The sequence below is a fragment of the Pelodiscus sinensis genome, chromosome 16, assembly GCF_049634645.1.
Source record: "Pelodiscus sinensis isolate JC-2024 chromosome 16, ASM4963464v1, whole genome shotgun sequence".
NCBI classification, from domain to species: Eukaryota; Metazoa; Chordata; order Testudines; family Trionychidae; genus Pelodiscus; species Pelodiscus sinensis.
Window position 1 is genome coordinate 13,648,231 of NC_134726.1, and position 21,816 is coordinate 13,670,046.

Sequence of the window (21,816 nt, forward strand, 5' to 3'; positions counted from 1 at the left end):
TTCACTGCTTGCCCTTTAAAACCCCGAGTGCCATTATATTGTGTCACTTTGGTGAAACCAGCAGCCTGAAACCAGCAGCCTGGCCACATGCACAAAATCTTACCCTGGCTTCCATCAGCTTAGTTACTCCTTGTAGGGTAACACCAACAGTTCTTTCGATCAAAAGTCACCTCAAATCCATTCTTCCTGAGTTCTGAACTACCAGACATATGGAACACTCCCCTCTGGGACATCACGCACCCCCAGCTATCAGCCCATTGTGGCACCCACAGTCCATAGAGGCTGAACAACAGAAATCAGAAACAACAGAAACAACAGAAAAAACACAGACTGAAAGCTGAAATAGAAAGGGAGAGTTGAACAAAAACAGGTCCTGGAAAATAAACACAAAGACTCTACCTCATACTTTACACTTCCACGTTAGATAAAATTCCTTTACTAATACTAAGGAGCTATGCCCCCTGCTCACTACACTCACCAACCCTCTCCCTCTCTCTCCTCTGCCCCTGGTGACTTTCATGACCAGAGAGCATGAGAGCTACACTTGCCAACCCTCCACTCTATGGAAATAGGTGTCTGGCCAGTGAGGAGGGGACAGGAGCGGACTGGGGGCAAGGTGTTGGGCCAGAGGGAGAGTGCAAGAGCAGGTGAGGGTGCAGGAGCAGGCTGGGAGTAGGTGTCTGTCTAGGGAGTAGGGGGCAGGAGCAGGCTGGGGATAGGTGTCTGGCTGTGAGGAGGGTGCAGGAGCAGGCTGGGGATAGGTGTCTGGCTGGGAGGAGGGTGCAGGAGCAGGCAGGGGGTGTGGGGTCTTGGTGGAAGGGATGAGTGAAGGGGCTGGGTGTGCAGGGTCTTGGTGGAGGGGCTGAGTGAGGGGGCTGGGAGTGAGGGGTCTTGGCAGGGCAGGGTCTCACCAGAGGAGGTGTGTGAGGGGGCTGTGTGTCTGGGAGGAGGAGGTGTGTGAGGGGACTGGAGCTGTGCTGGGAGCCCACACGGGTACTCCAGCCTTGCCCCCTCAAGCCAAGAACCCACACCTCCACCTGACTCACCTCCCTGCTGAGACTCTGCACCCTCAGCCCCCTCTCACACACCCTCCACCAAAACCCTACAATCCCAGCCCCCTCAATTACCATCCTGCTGAGCAGTGGGGAAAGCCTGCAAGAAACACGTCCCTATGCTGGTGTTCCACCAGCTGGAGGAGGGAGAAGGGAAGTGGCAATACGCATTCAAGCTGGATCTGGCTGGGAGCCTTGGGGCTTTCCCATCCTTCCTCAGGAAACCAGCATTCGTGCTTCAACCTCATGGGGGGAGGAGAGGTGAGGCTGGAGCACTGGCATAGACTCCCTGCTATGGAGGAACAGAGGGGCCTGAGCTGGAGCTGAAAATGAGCCTTATTTGACTCAGGAGCCATAGGTTGCTGACCCCTGGCATAAGAGGCGGGGCTTTCACAGCCAGAGAGCATGAGAGCAGAGTGCTGATGTAATTCTGCCAAATGTCAGGAAAATCTTTTTTATATATAGAGAGAGACAAGTTACCTATTGCCACTGAAACAACTTACATTACTTGTGGTGAAGGAGCAGCAGCCATCTGTGATGTGCACATGCATAGGGCCTGCCCTATGTGGGAGATGATACTGAATCCCAAATGATGCAACCAGAAGCTGTACCACATTGCTTTGCTTTCCCCCCTCTCTGCCAACCCCTGCTGCATGCACCAGCCCTCCCACTAGTTCTGCAGACAACCAAAGAGACTCTGTCCTCACTAGCTCCTTGCCTTTCCCACCCATGGCATTTGGGGGCATGTGCCCCCCACACTTACCCCCTGATATGTATAGAGGACAGTAATACAATATGCAATCCATTAATTTAACCTCTCTTTTGAGGGTTTAACTTTCTGTTCAGTTTAGGTTGTCTGAACCCGATTATAATAAAGGAGAAGGTCCATATTAGCTGTGAATGTTTTTACTTTTCCCTTCCTCTATATAATGGTACCTTACAAGTTATAATTTGATCACAGTTAACTAGTCAGGACTGCTTCAGTCTCATTTTGTCTAAGGCTATGTCTACACCTGCAATTGATTGATGAAAGTTTCAGAGTTCACAGGTGCTTAAATGCACACCTGCACACCGAACAACAAATGTTTTTCCGTGGCAAGTGCATGTGAACTCCACTTTGTCTGCAGGAGCACTGTCCTGCTGGCAAGAGAGAGCCACTCGTGGATGCTAGAAGTATTTTATTCACAAACGTGCCAACAAACAGTATTTACATGTCAACTTTTAGTGACAGGGCTGTGTTGACACAGCATTGTCACTAGAAGCTGTGTAGTGTAAACATGCCCTTTTATAGTTAACATTTTAACATTTACTAGGGCGCTGCGCCCACTGCTCGCTATGCTTGCCAAACTTTGATGAAGTTATTCTGTCATGCAGCAGGAAAAACTTATTTATATCTTATAGAGAGATATGTTTAAGATGTTATTATTTTCAGTAAAGCCCATCCTGATTACCCCCAGGCCACCTAAAATTGCAATGTCTCTCTCTATATTTTAGAGTGCATCTGTCTGTGCATCTATTTATCTGTTTGTTCAAGAACTCCTTCTAAATTGTAAGAGCTAGGACCATCAAAGTTGGTACGCAGCTTCCTCTTATCCTAACTTAAACCCAGGTTAGGGTTGGTTGTACCTGGAAAATGGGTAGTGCCAGGAATGGGACTATTTCCTATAACATGGAAAGGGAGAGGCACAGAGAGAGGAGGGATGCAATACTGAGAGTGGCCAACAGGGCTGGGGCTCCACCAGCTTGCCTGCCTGCATACCAGTAAGGATCCCCCTGCCCCAAACCTGTAGCCTGTCCCCCTTTGGAGATCCTGCAGACCATGGAGGGAGATGCTGGAAGGGGGGTAGCCCCCAGAGCCTGTCTCCCTTGGAGAGCCTCCAGGCCATGGTGGAGGCTGCTGATGGGGAGTAGCTGGAGAGGGGAAGCCCCTGGAGCCTCTGCCCCTCCCCCCCCCAATAGCCTGCAGGCCCAAGGAGTCATTGGGGTGGGGGGCAGCTGGATGGGATGGCAGCTCCCTCAGTCTCTCTTCCCTAAACAGCTTGGAGTCTGTGGGGGAGGCGCTGAACGGGGAGGCACCCTCCAGAGCTTGGTCCTCTCCAGATAGCCTGCAGGCAGTGGTGGAGGGCAACTGGGGGGCCTGCTGGCAGGGGAGCACTGCCCCAGCCCCATGGGAGGAGTTGCTGCTGGAGCAGCGCCATCCTACCATCATGGATTGCCCTGGTGATCCCCCCCCACCTCCACCTCCACCTCCTAGCCCCCTGTCCCAAGTCCTGCTCCTCCATCTGCCCTGAGCCCCCACACACCTCCCAACCCTCTGCCCTAAGCCACCTATCCCCTGCTCTGCCTCACCTCTGAACGCTCTCTCCAGCACTCTTTTTTGAAAAATACAGTCATTGAAATAATACATGTATATTTTTCATTATTTTTTTTAATTTCTACAGTTACAGACCTGAGCAATGCCGGGTATGTCTGCTAGTTTCTTAAATATAAAAAAGTATAAATTAGTTTAACAGTCACTGTTCATAAGATGTGTCACACCAAAGTGGCAATTCTGTGTCTCGTACTTTTAGTATGAACAATGCTAGATACATAAATGCAATGTGCATATAAGTCTGATTATTACCTATCTCAATAAATATAAGTGTAACTCTTCTGCAGGTAGATGCAGCAGCAGCCAGGGCCACTTCAGTAGAGATTCCTTTCCATCCATCCCACACAAAACTGGCTAGAGTCCCCACCAAGTAACCTGGGAAATTCACACACCATCCCTAGGTACCTCTGGGAGGCAATGCTTCCCCACTCACAAGCACAGAGTCTAAGGGTACGTCTAGACTACATGCCTCTGTCGCCAGAGGCATGTAGATTAGGCTACCAGACATAGTAAAATGAAGCGGCGATTTAAATAATCACCGCTTCATTTAAATTTACATGGCTGCCGCGCTGAGCCGACAAACAGCTGATCAGCTGTTTGTCGGCTCAGCACGATAGTCTGGATGTGCGGGTGTCGACATCAAAGGTATTTGTCGACCACCCAGGTATGCCTTCTGGGATGAGCCCCTCTTGCATCCCAACTCCCTCCCTCAGGTCACCATCCAAACCCTCTGCACCCCTTGCCCTGGTCACAATTTCCTCCTAGACCCCTCCTACATCTCTCCCCCATGCCAGAATCCTCTCCTGCACCCAAACATCCTCCCAGACCCTGCACCTCATTTCCCTGACCCAGGACATAACCCCTTTCTTTTTCACCCCCACTCCCTCTCAGACCCCCAACATCTCCTGCACCCCAGTCCCTTACCCCATGCACCCTTCTGCACCCAACTTCCATCCTAGACCCTGCATCTCCACAAAAAGTGCAGCTTTTGACCACTTTCCAAAATCTTGGAGTGGCCCCCCACCAAAAATTATTGCCCATCCCTAGATTAGACCATTTCCTGATCTAAATGAAAGCAATGTGAGTTTTCTATTGCCTTATTAAGAACAGAATTGATCCCATAGCACCTGAACTACTGAAATAAGTCGTCACTCATGTAAGTGAAGCTTGCTGGTATGAATAAGAGCTATAGTACCAGATCAATAGAGTGTATGGGAACCCTAATTTACTGCTTTTGTAAAGTAGTAATTGGCTTTCCAATTTGAGTTTTATTAAGAAGTGAATGTAGAATCCTTTTGCTTGGCTCTTATGTGACTTCTTCCCAATCACAGGAGTGAAAGTTGCTTTAAACATAACTAATAACAATTCTTCTATGAAATAAAAAGATCTCTCTGGGTATGTCTACACTACCCCGCTAGTTCGAACTAGCGGGGCTAATGTAGTCATCCGCAGTTGCAAATGAAGCCCGGGATTTGAATTTCCCGGGTTTCATTTGCATGAAGCTGGCCGGCGCCATTTTTAAATGCCGGCTAGTTCGGACTCCGTGCCATGCGGCTACACGCGGCACGGACTAGATAGTTCGGATTAGACTTCTAATCCGAACTAGCTGTACGCCTTGTTCCACGTACCTAATCCGAAGCCTAATCCGAACTAGCTAGTCCGTGCTGCGTGTAGCCGCGCGGCACGGAGTCCAAACTAGCCGGCATTTAAAAATGGCGCCGGCCGGCTTCATGCAAATGAAACCCGGGAAATTCAAATCCCGGGCTTCATTTGCAACTGCGGATGACTACATTACCCTCGCTAGATTGAACTAGCGGGGTAGTGTAGACATACCCTCTCTCTCTAATAGAATCATAGAATCATAGGGCTGGAAGAGACCTCAGGAGGTCATCAAGTCCAGCCCCTTGCTCAAAGCAGAACCAATTCCAACTAAATCAACCCAGCCAAGGCTTTGTCAAGCAGAGACTTAAAAACTCTCACTCTCTCTCTCTCTCTCTCTTTCATACACACATATGCACACAATATGCCTGCTAGTATATTTGAAACAGTTTGTACATCTCATGGGTGAAATACTCACTATTGACTACCTGATATATTTTGGTTGGCAAAGAGAAAAAAACCTTCTATTAATGATACTTCCCTGATCAACACTTTCTGTGTTAACTTCCAATTTCAAGTGCTTTGCATGTCCTGAACACTATTTATTTAATAAGTAAAACTAATATACATTTCTGAGTCTCCTTTCAGATCTTGGACTTTTATACGTCATAATAATCTACAATAATTTGTTCTGAACAGTATAATTTACCATCACACTGTTCTCTTCTCCCCTCTTCTTGTTAGCTGGATTAGCAGAATATGTGCTCAAAGATCAGCAGGAGAGACAGATGGAAGACATTTTTGGTAAGATTTTTTACACAAACAGTAAAGTTTAGATATGATTGCTCTCGATAAATATGTCAGAGAGAGAAATTTCAGGGAGCAAGAGGAGTTATTTAAATTAAGTGCCAATGCTGAGACAAGAACAACTGAATATAAAATGGCTATCACTACGTTTAGTCTAGAAGTTAGTTGAAGTTATAGAATGCCCTTTCAAGGGGAACAGTGCATACAAAAAACTTAACAGGTTTAAGGGCTGATCTTGATGAATTTATGAAAGGGAAGTATAATGAGCTCCGACTATATAACCATGATAGTCCCTTCTAGCCATTAAGTTGGGCCTCAGACACTTTATTTACCTGAGCATCCGCAGGTCTAGCCACTCGCAATTCCCGTTGGCTGCAGTTCGTTGTTCCTGGACAATGGGAGTTGCAGGAAGCAGCACAGGTTGGACCACTACTTTGCATGGCCCACACTGGCCAGGAACAGTGAACCATGCCAATGGGAGCTGCAAACACAGTGCCCTGTGGATTCTCGGTAAATGAAGCATCTGACCACTTAGTGGCCACCTCTGTTCTTGGTCTATGCATGGTAGTATGGAGCAGCAGCTGCACAATTGGGACAATGTTTACATGCTTCCTATTAACATTTTTTAAGTTACATTACTTATTTTTATCCTGCTTTGGTACATATTTGGCTTGGATTTTGTTCTTATTAGTTAATAGTGAAATTCCTGTTGATGTCAGGGGAAACAAGATTGTGTCCAATGTTTGAAGTATTTGTAGTTTAAATTAAAGAATGAACCTGGCAACATATTTATTCTGATAATAGGGTTACCATATTTGAACTTTCAAAAAAGAGAACACTCCTTAGAGGGTGTGTATCTGTATCTGTATCTGTATCTGTATCTGTATCTGTATCTACCAACTCATGTGTATTAATACAGTATAACACATTTATACAACGTGAGTTGGTAGATATTGATACAGATACAAGCCTTCTCAGGAGTGCCCTCTTTTTTGAAAGTTCAAACATGGTAACCCTACTGATAACACAAATTATTTCTCTAGAAATTCTGTTTGACTCCTTCACTGTGTCTACATTGGTGCAATCTTGCGCCAAAGCAACCGCTTTTGCGCAAAACTTGCTGCCTGTCTACACTGGCTGCGAGTTCTTGCGCAAGAACACTGACGTTCTAATGTGTGAAATCAGTGCTTCTTGCATAAGAACTCTGATGCTCCCGCTCAGGAATAAGCCCTCTTGTGCAACTATTCTTGCGCAGGAGGCCAGTGTAGACAGGCAACATGAATTTCTTGCGCAAGAAAGCCCTATGGCTAAAATGGCCATCAGAGCTTTCTTGCGCAAGAGAGCATCTACACTGGCATGGATGCTCTTGCGCAAAAGCACATCTCTAGTGCAAAGGCACATGCCAGTGTAGACGCTCTCTTCTGGAAGATTTTTTGCAGAAGAACTCTTCTGTGAAAGAGTTCTTGCGCAAAATCATGCCAGTGTAGACATAGCCTTTGTGTTTTAGAACTTTTTTGGGGGGATATATGACTGAGGCACACTTTAAGTGATTGGCTATGGTCACATGGCAAGTTTGTGTTTCAGCTTGGGAGAGAACCCAAGAGCTGTGATTTCTAGTCCCATCTACTACTCACTAGAACATTGTGAAACATTTAAATTTAACAGTGAGGCTCTTGAGTGCATGACCATCTTCTGCACTGAGAAAGTTCACTAAAGGTGGCTGACTATGATTTCCATGGAAGTTCCAACCTGTGCAGATTTCGATGTACACTTTACTGTACACATACATGCCCAATCTTTTATTTACAGGATTTAGCCTTATTTCAAGAGACTCTGTTTGCATTTGGTGCTTGAATTTAATTATTAACTTTGCAGTATCCTTGGGGATCCTATTGATTCAGATTTGGCAACAATTTGGTTTTGTTTAATAGGAAAACTCATATTGGATGAAATGTCGAATGAAACTACAGAGGGTTTTATGGAGATAAAGAAGCAAAAATGTCAGAAACGATGTAAGTGAAACAGCATTTGCAGCACTTCCAGAAGCAATTCACCTATGTGGCTGTAGTGTTTTAAAACATCTCCCTTGCAATCATAAACTACCTGCATGGCAGGAACACTTGTTTTTAAAGAAGCATTGGTGCCCCTTTTATGCCAAATTATTTATTTGCATAAGTAGCTGCAACTCTTCTGAATCAGGAGGAGCCATGTCCACTTAAACAGGTGTGACTTGTCCACTCTTCCTTTGATAGACATTCAAACCAATTTAAAACATGCTCCTTATATTGCCAATAGTTTGTTGACTTGTAACATGGCTCTGTGAGCATGTTTTCAACTTTTATGAACTCTAGCCTTGTTTTGTGGCAATGTTCTAATTTTGCTATTTATTAATTATGGTTTAGTAAGTATCAAATGCATTATTTCTTTTTTATTTAAAAAAAAAACCAAACAAATCCACTAATCATTCTGGGTTATCTGTACAAAAATCTGCAGGTTATTCAAAAATGTAGGGTCAGAGTAAAATAACCCAGACCTTCATATTTAATACACTAAAAAGCTCCACTCCTGAGGTAGCTTGAAGCTGTCTCAGAATTTCTAGAGAGACAAGGTGAGTGAGGTAATATCTTTTATTGGACCAACTTCTGCCGGTGAGAGAGAAAAGTGTTCGAGTCACACAGAGCTCTTCTTAAGGACTGGGAAATGTACTCTGAGCATCACAGCTAAACACAAGGTGGAATAAATTGTTAAGCATAAGTAGTTAGCACATATTCGAAGGGACTGGAAATTCTAGTCTGACGCAATGAAATGGTGCAATTTTGGGGAGATTGTGCCCCAAAGAGCAGATCTTGCCATAGGGTCAGCTTGTCATAGAGTGCACAGAACTCTTGTTATGCCCCTGCTAATTCCCCATTTTATTTGACGTGTATAAATTAAGCTTCACTAAAACCTTAAATTGTCAAACTAGATTCAACCATCACTGACTATAAACTTTTTTACTTCTAGCATTCGTGAACACTGCAGAGAATTACTCTGATGCTTCCAAGCCCAAATGCAGGAGAACAGGTGAGTTATTAGCTGAAGGATTTTGAGTGCACTTTTTCTGTTGTTCTGATGTCCAGCACGCTATTAGGGTACTAAACAGAAGTACTGTAGCTCCTGCACACCTGCAAAAAGTTGGATACATTGATATGATGATGCATGGTAGTTGGTTTATCTAGCTTGATGTACAGGTTGTGTTAGGGGCCATATGCTGCCATTAATCTGTAAACCCAAATTTAATTGATATTGTAACAAACTTATGACCTCCTAGATGCATCAGTGGTCATAGTACTGCACACCTTGGAAATGCATGATGGCAGGGTAGAACTTGGATAGTACTGTTCCAAAAGCACAGGCATCCATCGTTTGAATGAATGAAGAACTCCACTAACAACAGAAGGCCTACGAGATACAATCAAACATTTCTGATTTCATCTAGCAGATGAGAAAACTGAAATATCTGTGTTACTTCTTACGATGTGTGTGTGTGTGTGTGTGTGTGTGTGTGTGCACGTGTGCAAAAGGGATGTGCTAGATTAGTTGCACAGGGATAGCTTCCAATTTTCCCTGGGGGTGTTCAACCTCTGCTCAGCCCTAGCAACACCCCTACTTCATCCTTTCCCTCAAGATCCCACCTTTGCCCCACCTCTTACCATCCCTACTTTCCCACTGCCTCACCTCTTCCCACCCCCTCACCCCAGTATGCCTCATCTCTGTTCCGCCCCTTCCCTCTCAGAATCTCCTGCACACTGTGTTGCTCTCTGGCACACAGAATGGAGCATTCATGCCCCATCTTCTGCCCTGTCCCTTCTCCATCCAACTCACTCCATCCTCCTTCCCTCCATCTCTTGCTGTTCCCCACCCTCACTCACTTTTACTGGGCTGGGGCAGGAGTTGGGTTGTGGAAGAGGATATGGGTTCTGGTTAGGGTTAGGGACACTGACAAATTAAAAGATCTGCCCGGCAGATGTGGAGAGGTGGTGGAGAGTTACTGCCTGCTGTAGGCTAACACAGACTGATCCCAGGCAGAGTCTGCAGTAAGCAGGCTACAGCTTGGTCCCCAAGAGAATGGGAGACACCAAGGCTACAACCTATCTATCTAGGAGCTTGTGTAAATGGCCAGAAATAGTCAAGTCACTAGGTTTAAAATCCATTGCTCTGAGTGCTAGGAGCCTCTTTGCATACATTGTTTTGAAGAAACTGCTTCATTGCAAACTGCTTACAGACTCCCAGAGGGAAATTCTTGCAGGTACCAAGCTTCCAAGGCCTGTGCATATCAGTGTTGGCAGTCCAGAAGCCCAGTGAGAGAGTGATAGGATAGCAGGATTCCTACTCCAGGAAGCATGGCCCTGTCTCTTGAAAGGGCCAGTATCTATTGGAGTTTTGTGAACAATGCAAAGGAATTGTGCCACCCGTCATATGGGACACATTTGACAGACTTGAAAAACTTAATAAAGTCCTTGATGAATGGTTACCTGCTATTTGTAGTGTAGCTGGGTAGCACATTCCTTATTTTTACAGAAGCTCCTGGATCACATATAAATTGCCCATGGATTAAGCCACAGTATTGACTTTAAACCATGCACATAATTTCTTTTTTACTGCCTGCATTTAGAAGGATGTATTTTGCACACATCCTCCATTGAGGATTGGAGTGCTAAATGTTATTGATGCTCATAACAAAAAGATGTCCCAGAGTCCTCATGGCTCAGATCCTGGGCAGTAGTGTGCAATCCAAGGCACACTTTGTATCACTAACACTGACATTTTACAAAGTAGAACATATTTGTGTGGAATTTATAGAGGTTGCGCTCAGTGTCATTCTCTTCATCTTAACAGAAGCAGCAAAGAGGGTGAAGGAAGGAGTATGTACAGAAGACAGCAGAGCTGTTGGGAATATAAGAGCCACTTGCCAGGATAGAGGTAAGCACCTTGAAAATGCTTAGTAACCTTTTGCATTTGATAAAGTGAGAGCAACTTTACCCAAGTTCTAAATAAAATGGAAACAGTTGTTGTTATTACTTATTATTTATATATTGATTATGTGCAGCTGAGATTCCAAGGAAATCCTACTGTATTGTTATTGTCACCATGTACTAGAGACTAGCCCAAACATTCTGGAAGTGTTGCAGTCAGCAAAACGTACAGTATTGCACCTGTGCATCATTAGCAGATCATTTCAAAATAAACAAGGACAAATATTTCTTACATTTAAAGCTATTTCTAATTGCTTTAATAAGTGCTGCACAGAGTAATACACAAGAAGGACCTGACTGTGGGACAAATACTCTATGCAAGACAGATGCCTTTTAAACCCCTGATAAGTTACCAAGTTTGTTATTCAGGCAGGCACAAGAAATGGTTTCATTTGTCTAAAGAAAGATTGTTATTGTTTATCTAAGGAAGCCTGGTTACCTTGACTAGCCCAGTAAGACCTAGGCAGGCAGCCAAAATGTGGGGCCTTACCATCTGCGGCTTCCTGGATCTTGTGCAGCACATAAGGCAGTGGACCATGTCTAGGAAACTGAGCACAACAAGCTATCGTATTGGCTCATTACCTCATACTTGGTAATAATTTACACCGAGTCTGCATATTTACATGCCTGAAGCTATTTAGGAAGACAGGCCAGGAACTCTGAACCTCTTCTTTTAAACTAGTGAAGACCCTGAAGAAACTTTGACATATACACTCTATTTCTACAGCCACATTAGCTGTGCTACATGAAGTCTGTACTCAGTATAGACTTCAGGTACCAATTTTTGGCAGCTCAAAATACTTTGCTAATTTGATTAATTGGGTGACTTATGTCATCGGCTGCAAGTTCTTCTATGATCTGTCTGACTTTTGTAAAAAACTAACATCCTTTAATACTCTTTGTTTTTCAAAGTGGAGTCCCCCAGGTCTCCAGTCAATGGCAGTTTTGTGGCAATGCCTCTGAACTGCTCCCCAGCTAACTCTACCTCTTCGTCTTACCTGAACATGCCGTTTTCTGTTACCAATATAAGTCCAAATGGAAAAAATGTTGTGATGTCAGGTATGTACAGTATTAATTACAGCTTTCTACCCTTATACAATAGAGAGAAACAGTAAAACTCTTTGCCAAACCCTTCACTGTAGCATGCATCCATCTCCTCCACACAATGCTGGTAGGGCGTCTCTGTACCTCATACAGTTGCAAAGGGCTGCTGGAAAGCTGTTTCCTGTCCAACTAGGGCCTTAAAGCTGGACCCCCTTCACTTCATTCCCACAAGATGGAGAGGCAGGGATTCCCTCCTCATTCAGAAACTACTCTTTCTCTGCTCAGTCCAAGGAAGAGCAAGAGTGAAAATCCCTTTGAATGCAGCACTCAGAAACTGATTGTTTAATTCATTCTATGATAGTTACAGCTTGGACCTCTCTGGTCCAGAACCTGCGGGGTCTGACTGGTCCTGGATGGGGGATTTTGCAAGACCAGGAAAGGTCATTTCTGACCCCCCTACTGTCAGCCCCACCCCATTGGGCTTCTCAGCTCACGTGGCAGCCAAGCTGGGATGTGTGCTGGGCTCCCCGGCTCTCCCAGGCAGCCCAGATGGGTTGCGCACATTTGGATTCCCACGGCCCTCCGCAACCCAGCTGGGCCACATGCCAGTTCTCATCTCCAGCTGGTCCGGGCACCTTGTGCTCTCCCCATCCCGTTCCTCCACCCCGCATCGGGCCAGGCTCCCAGGCCTCCCTTGCATTGCACTGGGTTCCCCCACCCCCTGCAGCGCGTGGGGACTCTGTGATCCTGGAACATCCATGGTCCTGCCAGACAGTGGATGTTGCTGGATCAGAGATTCCTGGTTTACAGAAGTGCAATATGTAGTAAAATTAATGGTCACTATAAAAGCAGTACTTGAGCAGGTCTTTATTTGCATTTTGACTTTGTTTTTTTCTGCCAGCGTCCCTGGGAAAGGCTTTGGAGGCTCAGTTAGTTTTTCTATGATTTGTACAACTCCTGTATTTGTCAAAATCTGCTGAGCCAGCGAGTTTTAGGAGTTGCGGTACTGAGTCTGGAGCCAACTGAGAAACTGACATTAGGTAGCTGATATTAGTTAACACAGCGCCAGCTCTGCAGAAGTCCTACCTGCTGCAGAGCTGTGACAGGTGATCAGGTAACAAGCATTGCATCATCAGAATAAACACTTGGACTCTAGGACTAAACTCTGGACTAGATACTTCTTTGCTGCGCTGTGAGCATAATCACTTGGAAAGGTTGTGGTAATGCATGAGTCTTGTAAGTTATAACCACTTAAAGGGAAACAGACTCAGACTTCATAACAGGTTCACTTATGTCCGGTAGCCTTATGCATATTAACCTTCTGTGTCACAAACCCCACCAAGAGCAGCATCACCTTATTATTTTATATATGCGGTAAACAGTATGTCTCTCTGTGTACAAAGAGAATACCACTGAGAGCAGGAAGGGCTGGATCCAGGTGCTCAAAAACTAACTCTATAACTCTTGATTCCAGTGTCTTCTGGAAATTCCAACCCAGACTGTCTTGTTGTTGGTGCTAAAGGCATCCAAGTGATATCAAGCTTTACAGTTCTTCCTGAGCAAATAATTAATTTGACTGCATGGAATGGCGCATCCAATATTATAATATATCCAGGTGAGTGTGGTAGGGGTTCAGCCATTTTTCAGAGGCAGAAAGTAAAATCAGTTTTATCAGTGACGTACCATAAATCCTAATCACAATTGTTTGTAGTTTCACTCAGAAAGCTATTAGCTTATTTGTTTTATTTCTAGTGTCCTCCTCACTCAGTGAAACATTACCTATGTCATCGGATTTCCCCACAACGCTGGCTGGTAAGTGCAGGATGTCCATTCTTCTGCCCTGTATCTTTGAAAGTGTAACAACAGAGACAGTAGATTGTTTCTCTATATGCAAACTCCAGTTCTTTCCTGCACACTTGACTTATGTTTTTCCTAAAACAAAATTACATGCATTTGCTAATGTTGCTGACACAGGGTATGTCTACAAAGCAAAGTTATTTCAAAATAACAGCTTTATTTTGAAATAACTTTACTAGCATCTACAAAGCCATTTGTAGAAATGCTTCTTTCGAATTTGGTAAACCTCATTCCACGAGGCATAATGCTAAATTCGAAATAGCTATTTCAAAATAAGTGCTGTGTAGACACCTATATCAAAATAGGGGGCCTCCAGCCTTCCCAGGGTGCCCTGGTGGCCTCCAGCCTCAACCAAAAACACTCCTTTCCCTTCCCCCTCCCCAGAGCCCTTAAAGGGGTAGACTCTGGCCACAGTGCCTGTGCCAGCTCCAAGCCTGCCAGCCCAGACCAGCTGTCACTGCCCCTGACCCAGTGGCCCCAAAACATGAGCCAGCAAGCCACTGGCAGCCAGCCCTCTGCCGCTCCCCAGTAGCAGTCTGCCAGCTCCCAGAAGCCTGCCAGGGCCTGGAGAAGGCAGGCGCCTTCCTGGTCCAGGGTGGAGATCATGGACCTTATTCAGGTTTAGGGGGGAAGCCATGATCTCTGCACTAGATGGAGGAATGTGGCCATCTGTGGCAGGATAGCTGCCAGCCTGGCCACCAAAGGCCACATGTGAACCCAGGAGCAGGTTTGCATGAAAATCAAATTGGTCCGGCAAGAACCCCAACCCTGAGCGCTGAGCTTCCCCTCCTGCTTCTTCCCCTTGCTTCTCCCTTCCAGCTCCCTCCTCCCAGGTTTCCCCCTCCCCTCTCCCACCCTCTCTTCTCCCCTCTCCTGCCTCCTTTCCTCAGTCTCACCGGAGTTTCATTCTCCCTCCCCCCCCCCCCCCCCCCGTTGTGTTAAATAAAGGGAGTTTGTGTTCATGAAAATACATGTATTTTGTTTGATATCAGGAAGGGGGGTTACGGAGGGGTAAGTGGAAGGACATGAGAGAGGAATGAGGCACAAGCCTCCAGTGGGGCAGGCCAGGGAGGCTCTTACTGCTCCTCAGGGTGGAAGCTCTCCTGCAGGGCCTCCTGGGTACTGACAGCTCCCCGATGGACCTCCCGGATGGCAGCTTTCAGAAACTGCAGCCAGGCTCACAGCAACGCATCCATGAGAAGCACCAGAGTGCCCAGGGGCAGCTCTGGCTTCATGTTGCAGAGTGCTGTGGTGTCCCGAGTGAGGGCAATAAGAGCATGCAGACACAAAATGCTTTCCTGTCCCTCATCGAGGTAGGCAAGCAATCAGGGAAAGCTGAGAACCGGCTGTCCGGGGGGGTCCCTTTAAGCACAGGCCTCAGATAGCCTCAGGCAGCAGCCACACAAAGTAACTCCTGACCTGATCCCCTGCCGGACCTGGTTCCAGCCGGCCTTAAATGTGATTCAGCATCCACTCAGTGTGGATGCGCTATTTTGAAAAAGCAAAATGCTATTTTGAAATACATTTTGTGAGTAGATGCGTTATTTCAAAATAACTTAGTTCAAATTAATTATTTTGAAATAAGGTATTTCGAAATAATGCTGTAGTGTAGACATACCCTAATAAAAGAACATAATTTGTTGGGCAAATGTCAACATGGTTTCTGTAAAGGGAAGTCATGTTTTACTAATCTCATAGACTTTAAGGTCAGAAGGGACCATTATGATCATCTAGTCTGACCCCCTGCACAGTGCAGGCCACAGAAGATCATCTTAGTGGCCCTTCTTGATGATCCACAACGGATCATCCTAGTGGCCCTTCTTTGTACCTGTTCCAGTTTGAATTCATCCTTCTTAAACATGGGAGACCAGAACTGCACCCATCCCCTCCTAGAATAATCCTCTCACCTATATCTCAGATATTGAAGCCTTCAAATAGTTTGAAGACCCCAAGATGCAGAGAATCCTCCAGCTGTGATCTGTACCCCATGCTACAGAGGAAGGCGAAAAACCTCCAGGGCATCTGCCAATCTACCCTGGAGGATAATTCCTTCCCGACCCCAAATATGGCGATCAGCTAAACCCTGAGCATGTGAACAAGACTCACCAGCCAGACACCCAGAAAGTTCTCTATAGTAACTTCTATCATCCCTCCATTGACCTATTTACCACTGATAAGGAATGGTCAATTAGTTACCAAGATTATGTTATCTCATCAAACCATCCCCTTCATAAATCCATCTAGTTTCATCTTGAAGCCAGATAGATCTTTTGCCCCCACTACTTCCCTTGGAAGGCCGTTCCAGAACCTCACTCCTCTAATGGTTAGAAACCTTCGTCTAATCTCAAGTCTAAACTTCCTACTAGCCAGTTTGTTCTTCTGTCCACATTGGTATTAAGCTTAAATAATTCCTCTCCCTCCCTGGTATTTATCCCTCTAATATATGTAAAGAGTGCAATCATGTCCCCCCTCAGCCTTCTTTTGGTTAAGGTAAACAAGCCAAGCTCCCTGAATCTTCTTTCATAAGACAGGTTTTCCATTCCTCGGATCATCCTAGTGGCCCTTCTTTGTACCTGTTCCAGTTTGAATTCATCCTTCTTAATCATGGGAGACCAGAACTGCACACAGTATTCCAAATGGGGTCTCACCAATGCCTTGTATAATGGCACTAACATCTCCTTATCCCTACTGGAAATACCTCGCCTAATACATCCCAAGACCGTATTAGCCTTTTTCATGGCCATGTCACAATGACGGCTCATAGTGATCCTATAATCAACCAGGACTCCGAGGTCCTTCTCCTCCTCCGTTACTTCTAGTAGAGTTCTTTGAAGGAGTCAACAAACATGTGGACAAGGGGGATCCAGTAGAGATAGTGTACTTAGATTTCCAGAAAGCCTTTGACAAGGTCCCTCACCAAAGGCTCTTATGTAAATTAAGTTGTCATGGGATAAGAGGGAAGAGCCTTTCATGGACTGAGAACTGGTTAAAAGACAGGAAACAAAGGGTAGGAATAAATGGTAAAGTTTCAGAATGGAGAGGGGTAACTAGTGGTGTTTCCCAAGGGTCAGTCCTAGGATCAATCCTAGTCAACATATTCATAAATGATCTAGAGAAAGGGGTAAACAGTCAGATGGCAAAGATTGCAGACAATACTAAACTACTCAAGGTAGTTAAGACCAAAGCAGACTGTGAAGAACTTCAAAAAGATCTCACCAAACTAAGTGACTGGGCAACAAAATGACAAATGAAATTTAATGTGGATTTTAAATGTAAAGAAATGCACATTGGAAAAAATAACCCGAACTATACATATAATATGATGGTGGCTAATTTAACTACAACTAATCAGGAAAGAGATCTTCGAGTCATCGTAGATAGTTCTTTGAAGACGTCCACGCAGTGTGTAGCGGCAGTCAAAAAAGCAAACAGGGTGTTAGGAATCATTAAAAAAGTGATAGAGAATAAGATAGAGAATACCTTCTTGCCCTTATATAAATCCATGGTACGCTCACATCTGGAATACTGCGTACAGATGTGGTCTCCTCATCTCAAAAAAGATATACTGGCATTAGAAAAGGTTCAGAGAAGAGCAACTAAAATGATTAGGGGTTTGGAACGGGTCCCATATGAGGAGAGATTAAAGAGACTGGGACTTTTCAGCTTGGAAAAGAGAAGACTAATGGGGGGATATGATAGAGGTATATAAAATCATGAGTGGTGTGGAGAACATGAAAAAGGAAAAGTTATTTACTTGTTGCCATAATATAAGAACTAGGGGCCACCAAATGAAACTAATGGGTAGCAGGTTTAAAAGAAATAAAAGGAAGTTCTTCACACAGCGCATTGTCAATCTGTGGAACTCCTTGCCTGAGGAGGTTGTGAAAGCCAGGACTATAACAGGGTTTAAAAGAGAACTAGATAAATTCATGCAGGTTAAGTCCATAAATGGCTATTAGCCAGTATGGGTAAGGAATGGTATCCCTAGCCTCTGTCTGTCAGAGGATGGAGATGGATGGCAGGAGAGAGATTGCTTGATCATTACCTGTTTGATTCACTCCCTCTGAAACACCTGGCATTGGCCACTGTCGGCAGACAGGGTACTGGGCTGGATAGACCTTTGGTCTGACCCAGTATGGCCATTCTTATGTTCTTATGTTCTTTTCTTTAACAGCTCAGTTAAGTCCAGGACACTAGGCAGCACTGTCTCTTTTACTCAAGCATTAAACCTACCGAGTATTGTGTTTCCAGTGACCAAATCCTTTGCATAACTGTGACGGCGTGTTGGGGTTTTCTCATCTCCTGCACCCCCGTTATGGCACGGACAGACTGCACCAGCCAGTAGCATATAGAGTGTTTATTACTTCTCCCGGATACAGCATAGTACAGATGTAATCTGGTTACAGGGCAGGCCTAGGATGCCTCAGCCCCCCTTGAGATGGGGGAGACTGGGCCCCTAAATTCCAGCCCCTTTCCCTAGGCTGCTTCCTCCATGATACCAGCCAGAAACTAACTAACTCACTTCCAGCCCTGCCCCCAGCCAGGGCTCCACTCCCCTTCGTCCCATTGTTCCACTCCCTGGGAGATAGCAGGTCAGACAGGTTTGGAGCCCCCTTTGCATAATGACACATCCCCTGCCCTGCTGGGCTGTGCTACAGACAGCAGCCAGTGGAGGTCACCCACAGCCCACTGCCCAGCATAGCAACCAGCAATGTACCCCCAGAGGTTCTTTAACCTATGGATGTCACAATAACCCCCAGAGGTTCTTTAACCTATGGATCGAGAATCATACTTTAAAGCTTATCCTATCATTCTCAGGAGTTGTGTTGGTGGTTTGTACATTAACTGCTTTATTAGAGTAAGTTAACTGGCAGTTAACATGGTTTATCATCATCAACAACAACAAAAAGTCAACCCTTTTTTACTAAAAGCTTTTCTCCAAATTTTGACTGTGGGTATGTCTACACTACCACCCTAGTTCGAACTAGGGTGGTAATGTAGGCAACCGGAGTTGCAAATGAAGCCCGGGATTTGAATTTCCCGGGCTTCATTTGCATCTCGCCGGGCGCCGCCATTTTTAAATGTCCGCTAGTGCGGACTCCGTGCCGCGCGGCTACACGCGGCACGGACTAGGTAGTTCGGACTAGGCTTCCTATTCTGAACTACTGTTACTCCTCGTTACTCCTCGTTACGCCTCGTTACTCCTCGTTTCAATTTCAAACTCCCTGGTCCAGTGCACTCAGGACCTGCCCGGTCCCAGATGAGGAGTTTTGCTGGACCAGGAGAGGTCATTTCTGGTCCCCCTTGACAACAGCTGCTTTCCCCTGCCCCTGCAGCTCTGGCGCAGTTGCCAACCCCACTGCTCTGGTCCCTTAGTCTTGCCAGCTGTGCGCCAGGCTCCCATCTCCACTGGCAGCTTGCTGCTGGTAGTCTGCTAACCTACCAGCCCACAAATCTTCTAGCTGCCATCTTCCATGGTACTCTCTCTTCACAGATGTTGCTGGACAAGTGAGTCCCACTTTAGGGAAGTTCAACCTGTACTTCTTAATCCTTCTTTATATGTCAGGCTATAGACGCCTTCTGAGACAACCTCTCCCATTCACTCCTATGTTTAATCCTTTCCTGCAGTCAGTTCCTACCCACTACCTAATCTTCTGCTTTATCCTGTCCTAGTCATCCATCATACCTCCTTTCAGCTGTGAACTCCATTCCCCTGCAGAAATTGAGCTGAGATTGGTTCTGATGTCTCGGGGCAGTGAAGGTGTTTCCTGGTGCTGCTGCCATAGTTCTTGTCTCCTGGAAAGCAAAGCTGATTATTAGGCTATTCCGGGAGATGCTGGTGGAGCTCCTACAGTACACCTTAGAGTACAAAGGAACAACTGCTAATTTATCCACCACCTAGATAATGCAGCTAGAGTTTTTGGCTCCCAAAAGATCTACAGCCTTTTGTAGTTTTCCATTGATTCATAAATGGTAGGCCAGAAGTCACCACTGTGGTCATTTAGTGTGACATCCCATAAAATACAGGCCAGAGGACTTCCCTGAATTGATTCCTGTTTGAACTGGGGCAGCTTTTTTAAGGAAAAAAATACAGTTTTGATTTTAAAATTGCCAGTGACAGATAAGTGGTTTCAAACCTTCACTGTTTATTTGTACTTTATTTCCTGTCTGAATTTGTCTAGTTTCAATTTCCAGCCATTGGATCTTTTTATATCTTTGTCTGCCAAATTGAAGAGCTCTCTGTTATGAAATTTCTGCTGTCTATGGAAGGTACTTATAGACTGTGATCAACTGACCCCTTGCCTGTCACTTTATTAAGGAAATTGGATTGAGGTTACTCTTTAAAGCAGTGGTTCTCAAAGTCCATTAGTGTTCCCCAGCCACCTCCCAGGTAGTTCGCAGAGGGAGCTCACGCCCCCTCATGCAGCGGGGAGCCCACATTGGTGCTACAGCCTCATGGTCAGTGTGCAGCCACGAGCCTGCAGTACCAGCTCTGCCCAGCAGGAGGGGAGGTGAAGAAAGCAAACTCCCCCCTCTCCCCCCCCCACATGCAGGCTACATGGCTATGCGTGGAGGAGCACTGCTGCAATGGTAAGAGTGGCACATCCCGCAGTTGGTCCTGCAGGGCAGGTAACAGGTTGGGCTGCGCAGGGCTAAGCCAGGTGGGACAGACTCTCATCATGCACAAGTAGCCAGCACCCCCTCCTTCGCTGGCAGCAGGTTGGGCTGCGCTGCACCTGACAGTGGTGAGAGGCGGTGATGCTGGGACTGAGGATGCTGGGACGCAGGAAGCAGGTGGGGGCTTGGGGCCCTTTGGGCTTTGCACCTATGGGGACTCGGTCTGGGGGAAGGAGCTGAGTAGCATCCTGGCCCCCGAGGGTGCCATGGACTGGACCCCTGTGGGACCCCATCCCCTGCAGGTCTGGATACCCCAGGGTCACCTACCCATCCACCCCTGCCTTGCTGCACTGCACCCAGCCTCCCTGCCTCTCCATTTCCTTGAACCCCCCCCAACCACTTTGACCCCAGCCCTATTCCCAGGGGCACCTTACCCACCATTTCTCTGAATCACCTCAGCCACTCTGACCCCCAGCTGTAGCCACAAGCACTCCCTGCCCCTGGCCAGACACCCTACCCGCAGTCCACTTTTGCACCTTCTTTCCTAGCCAGACACCCTATTCCCAGCCTGCTTTGGCACTCCACCTCCCTCACAGATTCTGCCCCCTATCCCTATCCCACTCACTGGCAGCCATGTCCCACACTGAACCCCTCATTTTTGTCCGCACCCCACAGACTAAGGGTGTCCATAAAATCCACTGATTCTGGAACCCCAGAAAAATAAACCTGGCATATAGGAAGACTTGAACCTCAGTCCTCCCTGCCCTTGCCCCTTCCCTCATCCCGGGAGGCTGGAGAGCCAGAGGAGTGAAGTATCTCAGTTGGAGGCCACATCAGTGAGGCTTGGGGGGTTTGGAAGGAATTTTTTCTGCTTCTCACTTATGTGGTCCCCAGCTGATTTTTCTGTGGGTCCTGACACTAAAAAGGTTCCCCACGCCTGTCATAAAGAAAACATTGAAACCTTTCGTGTTGGACACAAATTAATATTTTATTTTATTTAAAATAATGTTTGATAAACTAACATGAGAAAGTTAAAGCGCTTAATCTGTTTAATAATTTAAATTAAACCATTCTCCCTATCTGCAGCACTAGCAAAATGGCTTGGGAGTAATTGTGTAATTAATGGTGAGTTTTCATTAGCAACTGGTGGTCCGCAGAAAGGTTTACATTGAGCCAAGTGGTCCATGGGCCAAAAAGTTTGAGAACCACTGCTTTAAAGTAATGATAGGACTCAATAATATTACTAACATGGCTCACATTAATTGTGTCAGCAGGAACCACAGGCAATGCAAAGCAGGCCACTGCAGGTGAGATTCAGATCCCAGAATGCCACAAACTACCTGTTCATACCTGCCTCTTCCCCTGTGCATCCCCTGTCCCCACTTCTTCCCCTCCCTTTCTCCTCTCCCCCTGAGCTTGCAATGCTCCAGAAGCTCTGGAGGGGTGAGGTAGG

The 21,816-nt window shown here is 46.0% G+C and overlaps 2 protein-coding genes across 8 annotated transcripts in view; one reads left to right on the top strand and one right to left on the bottom strand.

Annotated features, from left to right (window-relative positions):
* Positions 1-21,816, top strand: part of CIITA (class II major histocompatibility complex transactivator) — a 93,359-nt gene that overhangs the window by 42,945 nt on the left and 28,598 nt on the right. For all 6 annotated transcript variants that reach the window (XR_012896117.1, XM_014572276.3, XM_075899296.1 and 3 more), the window contains exons 4-10: positions 5,767-5,826; positions 7,761-7,841; positions 8,833-8,892; positions 10,708-10,791; positions 11,757-11,903; positions 13,363-13,503; positions 13,641-13,700. Coding sequence is in view for 5 of the 6 variants with exons in the window: in XM_014572276.3 (XP_014427762.3) it covers positions 5,767-5,826; positions 7,761-7,841; positions 8,833-8,892; positions 10,708-10,791; positions 11,757-11,903; positions 13,363-13,503; positions 13,641-13,700 (633 nt within the window). In the remaining variant the exon portion in view is untranslated. The remainder of the gene's footprint in view (positions 1-5,766; positions 5,827-7,760; positions 7,842-8,832; positions 8,893-10,707; positions 10,792-11,756; positions 11,904-13,362; positions 13,504-13,640; positions 13,701-21,816) is intronic.
* Positions 1-21,816, bottom strand: part of DEXI (Dexi homolog) — a 118,693-nt gene that overhangs the window by 29,623 nt on the left and 67,254 nt on the right. The window contains exon 2 of one of the 2 annotated variants that reach the window (XM_075899299.1): positions 19,432-19,541. The exons of the other annotated variant lie outside the window; for it this stretch is intronic. The gene's annotated coding sequence lies outside the window, so the exon portion shown is untranslated. The remainder of the gene's footprint in view (positions 1-19,431; positions 19,542-21,816) is intronic. 2 annotated transcript variants of the gene reach the window in all.